This window comes from Balaenoptera musculus, chromosome 14, assembly GCF_009873245.2.
Source record: "Balaenoptera musculus isolate JJ_BM4_2016_0621 chromosome 14, mBalMus1.pri.v3, whole genome shotgun sequence".
NCBI lineage: Eukaryota > Metazoa > Chordata > Mammalia > Artiodactyla > Balaenopteridae > Balaenoptera > Balaenoptera musculus.
The window spans coordinates 40350775-40365073 of NC_045798.1; the positions used below are offsets into that span (position 1 = coordinate 40350775).

Below are 14299 nucleotides of genomic sequence, written 5' to 3' on the forward strand. Positions count from 1 at the left end.
CATAGGTACATACATGTGTGGTGGATGTGTGTTTACACATACATATCATATAGACATATATAACTGTTTCCTGTGTAAGTCTGCAAACCTACGAGGGGACTAGATTATCTTTCCCACTGTAAAGAACTGGGGCTCCGTGGGGTTCCTCAACTCCAGCCCAGAGCCCCCTGCCCAACAGAGGCAGCTACACACACCCCTGACCAAGGGGGCTGGGAAAGACCAGGCAGGAAAGGCAAGTAGAGAAGTCTCAATAATGAAGAATCAGCTTCAGAATGAAAGTAAAGCATGAAAATAAACTCCATGCCTGAGGACAAGGTGGAATTTACTGTCTGGTGCTCCTGCTTGGGGCGAAGTTGATGGAAGGCAACCTGAGAGTCCCGGGGGGTGAGACACAGAACAACAAGCCGCCAGCCCTTCCCCCTCCTGGCCCTCTCCCTTCCCCCCTCCCTCTCCCCCCCCCCGCCCCCGCCTTGGGTCTCCGCAGGCCCTCAAGCCTCTTGAGGCCGCCTCCTCACCTCAAGGGCTGCTTCTGCCCCTGCCCACGGGCCCCCAGGTGCTGTCCCCAGGGTGCCAAAGGGCCAAAGCAGCACTGCGCTCTCAAGGAAGTGAGAGAAAACCACCTCTCCCTCTCAGGGTCACCTTTGATCCCACCGCTCACGGCGCCCAGGCTCCTGTAGAACACATCGTTGATTTATGCCCGTAGTAGCCCTCTCACCTCAGGCCTTGAAAACGTGCGTCCCTGAGGCAGGTGTGAGCAAGTGTGTGAGTGCGTGAAAGAGCATGTGTGTGAGTGTGTGTGTGTGTGAGTGTGTGTGTGTGTGTGAGAGAGTGAGGCTGTGTAAGGTGCAGGGAGGAGCAACAGAGGGCGGAAACGTAAATATTCTGCATTTTCCCCATCATCTCCTTTACCTCATTGACTCATACAGACAAGCTGCCTACAGACCTCAGGCTCCACCGGGCTGTTCTGACCCCACTGGGCTGGTCTGATTCCAACTCACCTCAAGCCAGGGCTTCTGCTATTGAGGCTCAGCTTACTTGTGGAGCTTTTGACCTAAAACTGGGCAGGCCCCTTGGGGCTGCTCAAGGAATGTGGACCCTGCCCTCTGGGGGTCGGTTAGACAAACCTGAGGCTCACAGTGACCTCAATGCTCCCCATCCAACTGGAGCGAGCGCAGCCAGGGGTGCGGAGCGGGTGGTGAGAACAGCTGGGCCCAACAGGCAGAAAGGAAAATGCAAGGCGGGGCATCCTCACAGGCCCTGTTCAGTGTGATCAGGAAGAGTGATTCGTTTGTTTTGTTTGGGGATTTGATGGGGACAGGGACACCCCAAGGCCGAGGTCATGTAACCCAACACTTGCAAGTCAAAGGAAGGGGGATGGGAATTAAAGAAAGTGCATATCCCTGGTGGGCTGCTTTTCAGATGTCTGGAAACAAAACTTTCGGTAAGAATAAAGGGCTGAGGGACTTCCCTAGTGGTGCAGTGGTTAAGACTCCATGCTCCCCGTGCAGGGGCCCCGGGGTCCATCTCTGTTCAGGGAACTAGATCCCACATGCATGCTGCAACTAAGAGTTCGCATGCCACAACTAAGGAGCCCAAGTGCCGCAAGTAAGACCCGGCGCAACCAAAAAAAAAGGGCTGAGAGGCACAAAAGGACAAATATTGGTTGGCCCAAAAGTTCATTCGGATGTTACAGGAAAACCCGAACAAACTTTTTGGCCAATGAAATATATGATTCCACTCAAATGATGTACCTAGAATAGGCAAATCCATAAACACAGCACCTAGAATAGAGGTTACCAGGGGCTGGGGGCTGGGACGCCGGGGAATAGAGGGAATGGGGAGTTATTATTTAATGGGTACTGAATTTCTATTTGAGATTTTTTAAAGTTCTGGAAATGGACAGTGGTGATGGTTGTACAACGCTGTTAATGTACTTATTGCTACTGAATTGTACACTTTAAAATGATAAATTTTACCTTATGCATCGTTTACCACAATTGTAAAAATTAGAAAAAGGGTAATGGGCTGAGGAGGCAAGAGAAGCTGCGAGGAGGACAGGAGGCCCGGGCAGGGTGGAGCCCCGGACTGAGGAGGAGAACATTCGAGGGGCGACTTTGACTCCTGCACAGGGCGTGCTCCACCGCTGACACTGCAGAGTTCTTCACCTGCTATGAATAGCTCAGTCCCAGTGCCTTCACTTGAAGGGATTTGGAATACAGGACTTGGTTGTTCCCCAGCTGGCACATCCCATGAGGGCAGCCCCAGAGCTAGCCGGTCCCTTCCTGCCCAGTGCCCCATCCTCCCTCCCTTCTCTATTGCAGCCTGGTGCCTGTGGGACCCACACAGTCAGCTGCAGCTCTAGTCCCTCCTTTCCGGGAGTGGCAGTCAAAGACACAGGGCTGTCCCTCACTATCACTACAGGAATCATAACACCGTGCAGGACCCACGGTGCTCAAGATGGGGGGAGTCTTTCAAAAGGTCCTGCTCTGCTTTTCTTCCCTTTTCTTCTCCTCTGTACCCATAGGCTATTGACACAATATTGCTGCAAATCAAATCACCCCAAATCATAGTGGAGTAAACTAACAAATATTTATTATTTCTCATGAGCCTTGGGGTCGGCTGGCCTGAGCCTAGTTCATCCAATCTTGACCCGGCTTGTTTATGTGACTGCAGTCAGCTGAGGGCATCTGGTCTAGGACAGCCTCAGCTGGGAGGACTTAGTTCTGTTCCACGTGGTCTCTCATCCTCCAGTAGGCTAGTCCGGGCTTGTTCTCATGGTGGAAGCAGTCAAAGAAAACGTGCATCAGGTAGAGTTAAACAGGCAAGGAAAACTTTATTCAAGACTATTGCAATAGGGGTCAATTGTAATAGGAGATAAAAATTGAATGCAACTCTGAACACAACAGAAGCAGCTGGGGATTTATAGCCAATGGGCAGGGTGAGCGAGTCAGTGGATGGAAAAATACCAAGAGGAACTCGGTTAGGTACCAAGTGGAGGGAGGGGGCATTCTTGCTAAACTGGCTTGGCAGGATTCTTGCTGAACTGGTCAAGAAGAGGGCTCAGAGAAGTCTAAGAATACAAGTGGAAGTGTCCGAGACTTCTCAAGGCCTTAACACAAAATTGGCAGTGTAACTTTCACTGCATTTATCAGCCAGAACAAGTCACAAGGCTAGCTCAGATTCAAGCAGTGGGGAAATGGCTCCATCGCATTGCAAATGGCCTGGGCACTGGGAAGGGTGGAACACTGGGGCCATCTCTGCTGCTCTCTTCATGGGAAGACCCTCTTCTATGACCAGGACCATCAGATAGAATGTAAAGCCCCCCATGCTCCCTGTGTCCTGACTTAGATGATCACCAAGCTGAGCATGGAAGGCTTACCTGCACTCAAACGGACAGACTAGGAGATGCCAGAATTGGAACCCAGGCAACCCAGGGACTTGTGTACCAATGAGGTTCTCAAGACCAAAAGAAGGCAAAGAGAATAAGACGGGAACCCAATGAATACAATGTGCGTATGTCAGAGACTTGCTCTTAGGACAAAGCAAAAGTCTGGTCATCAGAAGTAAATGGAGCATCACACTGGGCCTAGAACTAGGATTTTGTAGAAAATGTGGTCTTAATACTAATAAGGGCTACCGTTCCTTGGACATCCAACAAGTGCTAAATGCTATACATTTAATCGTGTTTCATCTTTAATACAGCCCTGGTATTATAACCTCCTTTTTTTATCATTAATGAAATTAAGACTCAGAGTCCAAGACCACAGAGCTGTAAGTGTAGAGGATTTAAAATCTGTTCAGATCAACACTCAGTGAGCACTTTTATGTGCAGCTCTGTGCAAGGCACCAGGAAAACAAAGACAAACAGACATGGACCCTGCCTTTAAGGAGCTCACAATGTAGGGGTAGGACAGACAAGCAGAGAGGTCATTTCTATGCTGTGAGACAACCATGTGTATAAAGGGTCCAGACCCAGTCAGGTCTGTCTCGTGCCAAAGTATTAGTACGTGTCTTCCCCACAGCACCATCCTGGCTCCTTGGAGGCTTTTTCCATTAGGGTTGCCATCAAGGGCTAGTAACAGAGGCTAGAAATAACATAGGAGAATTTTTTATTTTCTCTCACTTAAAATGGTTGGAGGTGGGCAGCCCTCAGGTGGCACGGTGGCCCCATTATCTCATCAGAGACCCAGGCTCCTTCTAGCTTCTGTTCCACTATCCTAAGGCCACAACTTCCAACTTCAAGGTTGTCTCAAGGCCCACTATAGATGCTAGAGCTCCAGCTATCATGTCCTCAACCCAGGCAAGAAGCAGAAGGAAAGCAGAAGATTTACCTATCTGAGCTCTTTTAAGCAACTGTCCCCAAAGTCTCACCCACCAACTTCTGCTTACATCTCCTTGGTTGGAACCTACTCAAATAAGCGGCATGGTTACAAGAGAGGCTGGGAATGTATCTGTTAGCTTTATACACAGTCACTCAAATAAAACTAATTTCTATTACTAAGTGTTATGGGTTGAATTTTGTCCTCCCACCCCATAAAGGTATGTTGGAGTCCTCACCCGCAGTACCTCAATGACCTTATGTGGAGATAGGGTCTTTGCAGTGGTAATCAAGTTAAAATCAGTTCATTAGGGTGAGTCCTCATCCAATATGTCCTTATAAAAAGGGGGAATTTGCACAGAGAGGAGACCATGGGAAGAGATACAGGGAGAGAGGCCAGGAACAGAGCCACCCCTCTCAGCCGTCAGAAGGAACCAACCCCACAGACACCTTGATCTTGGACTTCCAGCCTCCAGAACTGTGAGACAAGACATTTCTGCTGTTTAAGCCATTCAGTCTGTGGTACTTTGTTACCGGAACCCTAGCAAACAAATACACTAAGGAAGAGGAAATGTATAAGGGGTTAGCAATTAGCCATCTGGATCCTGAGCTCGTCTGGGTCCTGGAGATGGGATTGGAGCCCCAGCACTCCTGGGGCAGCTGGGGCCAAGCTGAGCCAGAGCCTGCAGGACGGACAAATGGACATGGCTGGGAGGGGTGCGTGGTGGGCAGCCGAGGGGGGGAGCCACGGACCCTCCGTCATAGAATCCGTTCCCCACGCGCAGAGGTGAGGTTACCAACTGCCTCCACCGTGAGGCCAAGGCTGGGGCTGGGGCTGGTGCTGGAGACGGTCAAAATAGTAGCTTTAAAATGAAACATTGAATAGGCGAAAGAATTTTCTATAAGTTGCTTATCATTGGTCAGAATGCTGTTCTGCTGAATTACATTATGCAGCATAAACCTTAGGTGCAATTAGGAAGTAGAGAACTGCCTTTCTCCTCTAGGACTTCTAAGGAATTGCTACAAGTGATCATTTTTAAATGCTGCATATATCTTCATGATTTTCTATAGTTCTGTTAAACTCAACTATAGTTAATGCCAGAATCTCCTACTATGAGTAAATATTTGGATGTATTATTTAAATCTACTGAAAAGAAATTGTACTTCATGGGGGGATTAGGAGATGTGAAGAATATACATTCACTTTTAAGTTATTGAAAATATGTTCAATGTTCTAAATAATAGCAAATATTAGTTGGAGGTAATTTTCATGGTTTGGTTATTCCCCTTAACTTTGAACTGTGGCTTATTTCACACATGCTGTTGATATACATTGTTTCTGATTGTTTTCTATGGTTTCAAAATTCTCACGGCAGTGCCCTCGGTTCCCCTCCTGGTCCACGTCCTCTGTCACCTGTGGGCATGGGTCTGTTCTGTCTAGGGCGAACCTGCAAACCCGCCACGTCTGTTCTCTCCTTTCTCCCGGGAGAGAGTGCTTTACTTAGAGAACGTGTAATGAGTAGTCGACACACACACATACAAATATAATGACGGGTTTGACTCCATTGTACCTTCAAGACCCCTGGAGAGACGAGGACAGATCTGGGAGCTTTTTAAAGTGGTACCACCGGCTGGATAGTGGTGACCGGGCCTCCTCTCCCCTGTCCAGCTTCACCACCAATGGGGGACCCAGGCCCTTTATTCCCCAGAGGACAGCCAACACCAGGCTGTGCTGTGTAACAGACTTTACTGAAGGCCTGGGGATCATAAAGGGCGTTGGCTAAAAAATAAACCTTAACCGTGGCCACCGGGCTCTGGAAGAGTATGGCCCACCCCCTCCCACTGCCGCTCTCCGGAGCTCCCTCACCCACCTCCAGGTGCTGGGGGTCCCTTCTCCCCACCCCCAGCTTTTCCATGCTCCATGTTCAGGATCCCACCTCACCCCTCACCGCAACCCCCCCCCCCCCCAGGCAGGGGCATGGCTGCCGGGGAAGGCAGCCTTTGGTAGAAGGACATGAACTGCTCAAAAACCAGAGTCCAACACAAGAGGCGCATACTGCATGATCCCTGTTCACAGGAAATCTCCAGAACAGGCACGTGTGTAGAGATAGAAAATGGATTTGCCTGGGTCAGTGGGAGTGCGGCGGGTGGGGGGGAAATGAGTGACAGCAGGTACAGGGTTTCTTTTGGGGGTGATGGAAATGTTCTCAAATTAGATAGTGGCGATGGTTGCAGAATTCTGTGAATATACTAAAAACTGTACACTTTAAATGGGTGCATTTTAGGGACTTCCCTGGCAGCCCAGTGGTTAAGACTTCGCCTTCCAATGCAGGGGCTGCAGGTTGGATCCCGGGTCGAGGAGCTAAGATCCCACATGCCTCACACCCAAAAACCAAAAAAACGTAAAACAGAAGCAATATTGTAACAAATTCAGTAAAGACTTAAAAAAAAAAAAAAGAAACCCAACACTTTAAACAAAATGGTACATTTTAGGGTATGTGAATTATATCTCAATAAAGCTGTTATTTTTTTAAAATTCTCAGTCTGCAGGTCTTGTCGAGTCAGGGCCTCCCTGAGAATGGGGAGGGTGTATTTGCTGTAGTCGACAGTCACATAGAGGGTGGCCAGAGCTGCTCCGCCAGGACAAGGGACAACTTGCAGCTTTCTCCGTGCGAGGCAGACCCTGCCCACAGCCTCCCCTGTGCGAAGAGCCGGGCGTCCCCTCCAGCAGCGGCCAGCTCTGCTGGAGAGTAGGTATGTGATGAATGAAGGGAAGAGGAGGTAAATGAAAGAGTGATTGCTATCACTTGCCGGGGTGGTGAGAGAGCCTGGACAGAACCTAGGGGTCTATCTCCACTTAGAGCCCTTTTCGCTAAACAGCTCTTCTTAATGCGTCACGCAAATCCACTGGCCAGGGAATGGTGCCTGGATTAAGTCCCCACGTTTCCAAGGGCTCCACTGCTCTCCCGGAGGCTCACTCAGAGTGATGGGTGTGAAGACAAACAGGCACGGAGGCCTTGTGTTCGCCCGCCCGTGGGCCTCTTCACACAGCGAGAAGGAAATAAATGACTCAAATGTTCCTTTTGGCTCAGGCGGTTGTTTAAATGGGATTCCACCCTCAGCGGCCAAGGGAGGGGAGCTGGGGGGTGGAGCGGGGCGCGGTTCCTTCAGACCCCTCCCCGGTTGGGCCTGGATGGAACTGGATGAAGGTCTGTGTGCCAAGGTTTGCTTTTGCACAGGGCAAGCCTCTGCTGGCCAGGCCACCGAAAATCAGCTCACAGCAGGAGCAAAGGATCCCCCGTTCCACGACGAGCACAGGATGTCTGAGTCCCTGAAACGTCTCCAGAACAGACGGGAGCCCCGTGTGAGCTCCAGGATGGGCTCAGCCTTCCCAGGGGTTTACCGCCCAGGTCAGAGGACCCGGGAGCTGCCAGGCAGACAGGCAGTGTGGGGTCCGAGTGGCCGACGCCCACGGGGGACAGCACTGCCCTGGACCTTGTACGAGGGCCACCAGTGGCGAGCTTGGCTCCTCTGGTTTGTTCAGAACGCAGTGGTCCGTGGTGGGGGTGAGGTGGGCAGTGCCCACAGACAACGCATAACACAGGACGGGCCAGGGCAGCAGGGTCGTGAAAGCCATCTTGGAATCTTAGCTCAGGAGTGGTGAGCGTGGCGAGGTCTCCTGTCCGGTCAGGCTCTCGGAGGCGTCCTCTGTAAGTCCAGGGTTGTGAAGAGTAGGCGACGCAGCACGGGGGAGGCACGTGCACCCCATCTAGAGCATCACGGGTGCTCATGAACATAATTTCCCACCCAGGCATTCAAAACACCCCTTGCGGGCTTCCCTGGTGGTGCAGTGGTTGAGAATCTGCCTGCCAATGCAGGGGACATGGGTTCGAGCCCTGGTCTGGGAAGATCCCACATGCCGCGGAGCAAATGGGTCCATGAGCCACAACTACTGAGCCTGCGTGTCTGCAGCCTGTGCTCCGCAACAAGAGGCCGCGACAGTGAGAGGCCCGCGCACCGCGATGAAGAGTGGCCCCCGCTTGCCACAACTAGAGAAAGCCCTCGCACAGAAACGAAGACCCAACACAGCCAAAAATAAATTAATTAATTAATTAATTAAAAAAAAAAAAACAAAACACCCCTTGCCTGACCCAACCCACCTCCTGGCCTCTTGGGCCCTGCCTCGCCGGCGGTTACTGCCTGAGTGTGGCCGGACTCCCCAGCTCCGGCTCTGCTCACTCGGGTCCCCCGTGACTCGCGTGGGGAGACACGTGGGAGCTGACAGGCAGGTCTGGGAGGTCACAAACGCCCCTCAGATCCCCACGCACCCTCCACCGAGCTGAGGGCCTCAGGGACGTGACTGACCTTCTCCGTGTCTGCCTTCTCCTCTGCAAAACGAGGCCAATGGCAATTCCTCCGCCAAAGGCTCCTTGTGAGGATTAGGTGAGACGTCTCAGGAGTGAAGCCCTTTGGGCAACACTCTGCACGGCCCACAGTAATTCTCAGTGCTGGGCCCCGCAGCTGGGACCTCTCCCTCCCGGCATCTCTCCAGGTTCCTACCAGGTGCGTCATGCCCTTGAAATGGACCATGAGATCCATGTTCAAGTCTGTGCATCTCGCCCACACCAGCCTGAGGGTACCCCCGAGGCAGGGCCGAGCCTTCTGTGGCCGCCATTGTCTGCACAAGGCCCAGTGACCTGGCCTCCACTCAGACCAGTGGGGGGCGGCAGCACATTCCACTGTGGGCACCCTTGACTTCACCCCATGTCCCCCAAAGAGGTTCTCACTCAGTTGTTCTTAACCTGGAATCCAATAGAGGCCCAATAGATGGACTTCAGGGAGAATAAACCCCCCAACTACATGCTTAATTGTGTGTGTGTGTGTGTGTGTGTGTGTGTGTGTGACTGCATATTTCGGAAGAGAAATTCCTTACTTTTCATCAGATTTTCAGAAGACTCTGTGTCTCCGTCTGGGCTTTATTTTATTAAAAGCACTTAACTCTCTCTGAAATTCCATTATTTACTTGTTTATTGTCTGCCTCCACCCCTAGAAAGTAAGCTTCAGGGGGACTCATCTTATTCACGGATATATCCACAACCCCAAAACAGAGCCTGGCACATAGTGGGTTCTCGGTATTTTTTGAATGAATGAATGAATGAGTGAATGAGGTTCTTTGACCCAAAGGCACAGGTCCTGCCCTGTAACGGGGGTCTGGGAAAGCCCTGGACACTCAGCGGGGGCCCCCTTCTCCAGGCAGCTCCAGGGTGGAGGGCAGCTGGAGCAGACTGGTTCTCCTCGAACAAGTCTATTCAGGGGAGGGTCTCAGAGTGCTCAGATTGGATCTACCTGAGACGAAGGGCATTCGAGGCTCTCTATCGTATAACAAGTTTTCCCAAAACTTAGTGGCTTCAAACAATTTTGCTGTATCTCATGATTTTGTGGTCAGGCATTCATGCAGGCTCTGATGCTTCTGCACCACGTGGCATTGACTGAGATCACTTGATGGCACTCAGCTGGCAGATGGGCTGGTCCTAGAAGGTCCAGGGCAGCTCCCCTCACATGTCTGGTAGCCTGGTGGGGTGGCCAGAAGGCTGGGTGCAGCAGCGACTGTCTACAGGGCTCCTGTACCTGGTCTCTCCAGCACGGCCGCCTCAGGGGAGTCAGACTTCTACAGGGCAGCTCAGGACTCCCAAAGGCTGTTCCAGAAGACCAAGGCAGGCGCCGCAAGGTTTTCAACCTGGCCTTGGAAGTCTGGTATCATTGCTTCTATCATCTCCTACTGGCAGCAAGCAAGTCAGAGCCAGACCGGATTCAAGAGAAAGAGACAGGAACTGCAAGGGATGTAAATACCATTGGGGTAGGTAGGGGTGGGGCACCCTCTCAGTACTCAACGGCCACACACGGCTGGTGGTTACCCTGTGGGACAGGGCAGGGCTAGAGGGAGGAGTTGGGTGGACCTCCCTCTGCAGAGCTAAGTGGCCTGGATGCTGGTAGAAGTCTGGGCCTGTGTTTAAGATGCAAGAACTCACTCCCCACGGATAACAACCTTTTCTGCAATACTCTCCTGTCGAGGCTGAAGAGAAGAGAAGGGCCAATTACCAAGAAAATAAATGGTTTATTTTTCCTTATATCCATAGCAGATTAGTAATAATACACGATCACACAGAACTTTGCTTCTCCTGACAGAAAGCGTATTCTTTATTTGGACAAATAAAAAGACAAAACACCCTGGCTTTGACATGGGGCAAGCAAGGACATGACCCAGATAGGACATGACCAAATAGATCATTTTGGGTAAAAGGGAGTGCTGGGGTAACCTGAGGATTCCCCACCAGGGGGGCCAGGGGCCCAGAAAGCCACAGAGAATGAGAGCAGTAATCTAGGCCAGTCCCTTGATTTACAGCCCTCTAGGCTCACCCTGAGTTCAGAGATGAGCACGTGAGCTTGGGCATAAAAGATGGTGGTAAAAGCTTGAAGAAAAAATCCCAAGAAGAAATGGAAGCTGAAGGAAACAGGATGGTATATTGAAGAAACATCTTATCCTTTGCCTCTTGCTAGTGTCAAAGTAAGAAAAGACCTGAGATTTTAAAAACAATGGGACTCTGGAATGAAGTTAAAAAAATCACACAAACAAAAACCAGAAAAAATCCTTGTTAGAGATTCTTTAAAAAGAAAAAAAAAAGGTTTAAAATTCTGCAGCAGAAATTTTGTTTTTTGTTTTTTTGAGGTACATTTACTTCTTTTATTGAAGTATAGTTGATTTACAATATTGTATTAACTTTCAGGTGTACGGCATAGTGATTCAATATTTTTATAGACTATACTCCATTAAAAGTTACTACAAGATAATGGCTATAATTCCATGTGCTGTACAGTATATCCTTGTTGCTCATCTTTTTTATATATAGTAGTTTGTATCTCTTAATCCCATACCCCTAATTTGCCTCTTCCCTTCCCTCTCCTTTTTGGTAACCACTAGTTTGTTTTCTATATCTGTGAGTCTGTTTCTGTTTTGCAAATACATTCATTTGTATTATTTTTTAGATTCCACATATAAGTGATGTCGTACAGTATTTGTCTTTTTCTGTCTGCTGCAGAAGTTTCTGAGGTCAGTCCTGCTGGAACAGGGGACGGGGTTTGTTAACTGTACATGGCTCTTTCTAGCCTTAGGAATCTCCATTTGCTCAAATGAGACTTGGAAAGACAGACATAAGATGACATTTGGACAGATGCCACTTTCTGTAAAGAGAGAACTGGCCTCAGTTGTACAGAGACGGTTTTGTGGGAGCGAAAGAACAAAGAAAATTGTAAACCCAGATTTTCTATTTGATCCTCGGTAGAAGGTTTGACATCTCAGATTAGGAACAAAAAGCAACGTGAAACTATATATGTATAAAGGTCACTCTGAACATGTTTACCTTAAATGACAAGCAGAGACCAGGAAAAGACAAGGAAATGAATTTAAGGTACTCAAGGTCCAAATATACTAATCCATTCCTATTTGTTTCATCTTCTGTTTCTTTTTTCAACAACTTGGAGAAAAAACTGCAGTAAGAATGGCCTGACTGAGCTGACCTTAGTCTTCACAAGGCCAAGAATGGACAAGGCTTGTTTCCCAGATGCTGGAGGTGGTCCTTCATCACTAACGGGGTGTCCCACCCTGCAGGGCCTGGATCCTTCCTGGACAGGACTCCCTGGACTTCATTACCTTCTACGTCTCAAAATGACCAAAACTGACACCTGGCAGAGTATAATGCATTCAGAAAACCTCTTATGAGCAGGAATATTTGGAGCTAGACATTATTTTCTTAAACCTTCATTGGGGTTCAGAATCAAATGACCATTTCATGCAAATTCATTTCTTTTGACTCCCATAAAGGCAAGGTTTAGAGTTTTCATCCAATTTTTCATCTGGCCTGAAAAATATATTTCAGTGTTCAATGATCTGAAACCTCCTCTGAGATACCAGGGAATTAAATGGATTACGAATATAACTGTGTGTGCGTTTACATATTTATGTTTGTTTGCTGTTTCCTCCACCAGTGCTTATTAATCCTATTCCCTCTGGTAATCATTAGCACCAAGTTACCCTAATGGTAGGCAAAAAAGGGTGTGTGGAATTCAAGACAACACACAACCATAAGAAGGCTTCAGCACACACTCTGGAGAAGTAGTGTCCTTGCTGGCGTCTTACTTGGCCCAGAACCCCCATTTACCTCCTCCACTCCTGCCCCCAGTGGAAGCCAGCTCGAGGAATTCTCTCTGCGCCCCTAGGTGGGGGAGTGTGAGTTCTAGGCAAGCCAGCCTGACTGACAGCAAGGAAAGGGTGTCCCCGGAGGAGTCTCCAAGGGTGTAAAATCACAAAACAAAACCAAAAAGGCAACACAATACCTTGGGCCCACTAGCAGGCAGTGAACGCTTATCTGGGAAGGGTGTTTAGTAAGGAGGCTTGCGTGGCAATCAAGGTGGGCGGAGCCATCCCCATGCAGGTGAAATCCTGGATCTGTTTCTCCACAGCTGGGCTCACAGCACAGTCAGCAGGACTTGGGGGAGCCTCTCAACACAGTCCACTCTCTGCAGCGGCCCAGAGACCCCAGAAAAAGTTCTCCTCGACGCAGCGAGCAGCAGTGTCTCATCGTTCTTGCTTTCTTCTTTCTATCGCCGGGACAGGGAGCTCCATAGCCCAGGGCGGTGTTCTCCGGCTGCAGCCTGGGAGTCCACTCTCCCTGTGTTTAGGAGCACTTCCGCTCTGAGAAAACCAGCAAGGCCTCTCCAAGGCCGCCGACCAGGAGGCTGCAAGAAACAGCAAGAGGTCATCTTTCCCCTCCCCGGAGCCTGGGGGCTGTGGACACCCGGAGTTGCCTGGTGCCCACATACCGCAGGCCAAGGGATGCCCCCTCATCCAGCAGCTGAGCGTCTTGTCCCCCGCCCGCACTGCCCCGCTCTGAGGTCAGGCCCAGGGACTGCCCAGTCGTCCAGGGTAAGCCTCAGCTGTGCGGGGGGAGGGGAGTGGGCTGCAAGGTGGGTTGTGATACCTCCCCTTAGGGAAGAAGGTGATGTGTCCCAACCGTCCTGACCAGGTGACAGTGACTGCCCTTCGTTAATGCTCTCTGGCAGAAATACTGGAGGAGGGCTTCCCACAGAGCCGCCTGGTACTTTTTGCCATAGAGGGTTGATGAATATAAAATCACGCAGATATCCATAATCTTATCATTATTAAGCTGACAATCTCTGAATCCTTTCATTTCATTTAGACTAACAGAACATTTAAAAACAAAATACACATGGGGAGGGGACCTCCCTACTGGCGCAGTGGTTAAGACTCCATGCTCCCAATGCAGGGGGCCTGTGTTCAATCCCTGCTCAGGGAACTAGATCCCACACGCATGCCGCCACTAAGAGTTCACATGCCACAACTAAGGAGCCCAACTGCGGCAACTAAGACCCAGCGCAACTTAAATAACTAACTAAATAAATATTTTTTAAAAAAAGAATAATGAAGAAAATACAAACGGGGAATCATGAATTTCCCACCAGAGCAGAAAGATATATGGTCAGTGATTTGAAAATGAAAAAAATAGCAGGAGAACGGAAGAGTGTGAGAAAGAGAAGACCTGGATACTTTAACATGCCTAAAATGTAATACAATGAAAGGTCTGCACACTTCCTATTTTAAACTTCTCAGTAGACAACCTGGTGTCTGTCTCAATCCCCTGTCATTCTTCCCCCAAAGCACTTCTAAGGCCTGGGCTGGGCCATGAGTAAAGGATTTTGATGGGGGTCCCTAAGGATGAAATGCTCTTGTCCAGAGGTGCCAACAGCCCTACAATCCCACCTTCTTCTTCCTTTTTTCTCCCATTTACCCGCCCAGTATCCCACTCCTCCTATACACCCACTCCTCCTATACACGCACACACCATACTCTCACATTTGGGCTATTGCGTCTCCATATTCCTAACATATATCTAAGGCACCGAATGT

At 49.7% G+C, this 14299-nt stretch overlaps 1 protein-coding gene across 3 annotated transcripts in view; it reads right to left on the bottom strand.

Annotated features, from left to right (window-relative positions):
- Window positions 1-10415: 10415 nt before the first annotated feature.
- TMEM241 (transmembrane protein 241) overlaps window positions 10416-14299 on the bottom strand; it is a 106662-nt gene continuing 102778 nt past the window's right edge. For 2 of the 3 annotated variants that reach the window (XR_005016209.1, XR_005016208.1), the window contains one exon: window positions 11299-13111. Coding sequence is in view for 1 of the 3 variants with exons in the window: in XM_036823368.1 (XP_036679263.1) it covers window positions 13051-13111 (61 nt within the window). In the remaining 2 variants the exon portion in view is untranslated. Of the gene's footprint in view, window positions 13112-14299 lie in introns of all 3 variants that reach the window. The other variant, XM_036823368.1, reaches the window with a different exon arrangement.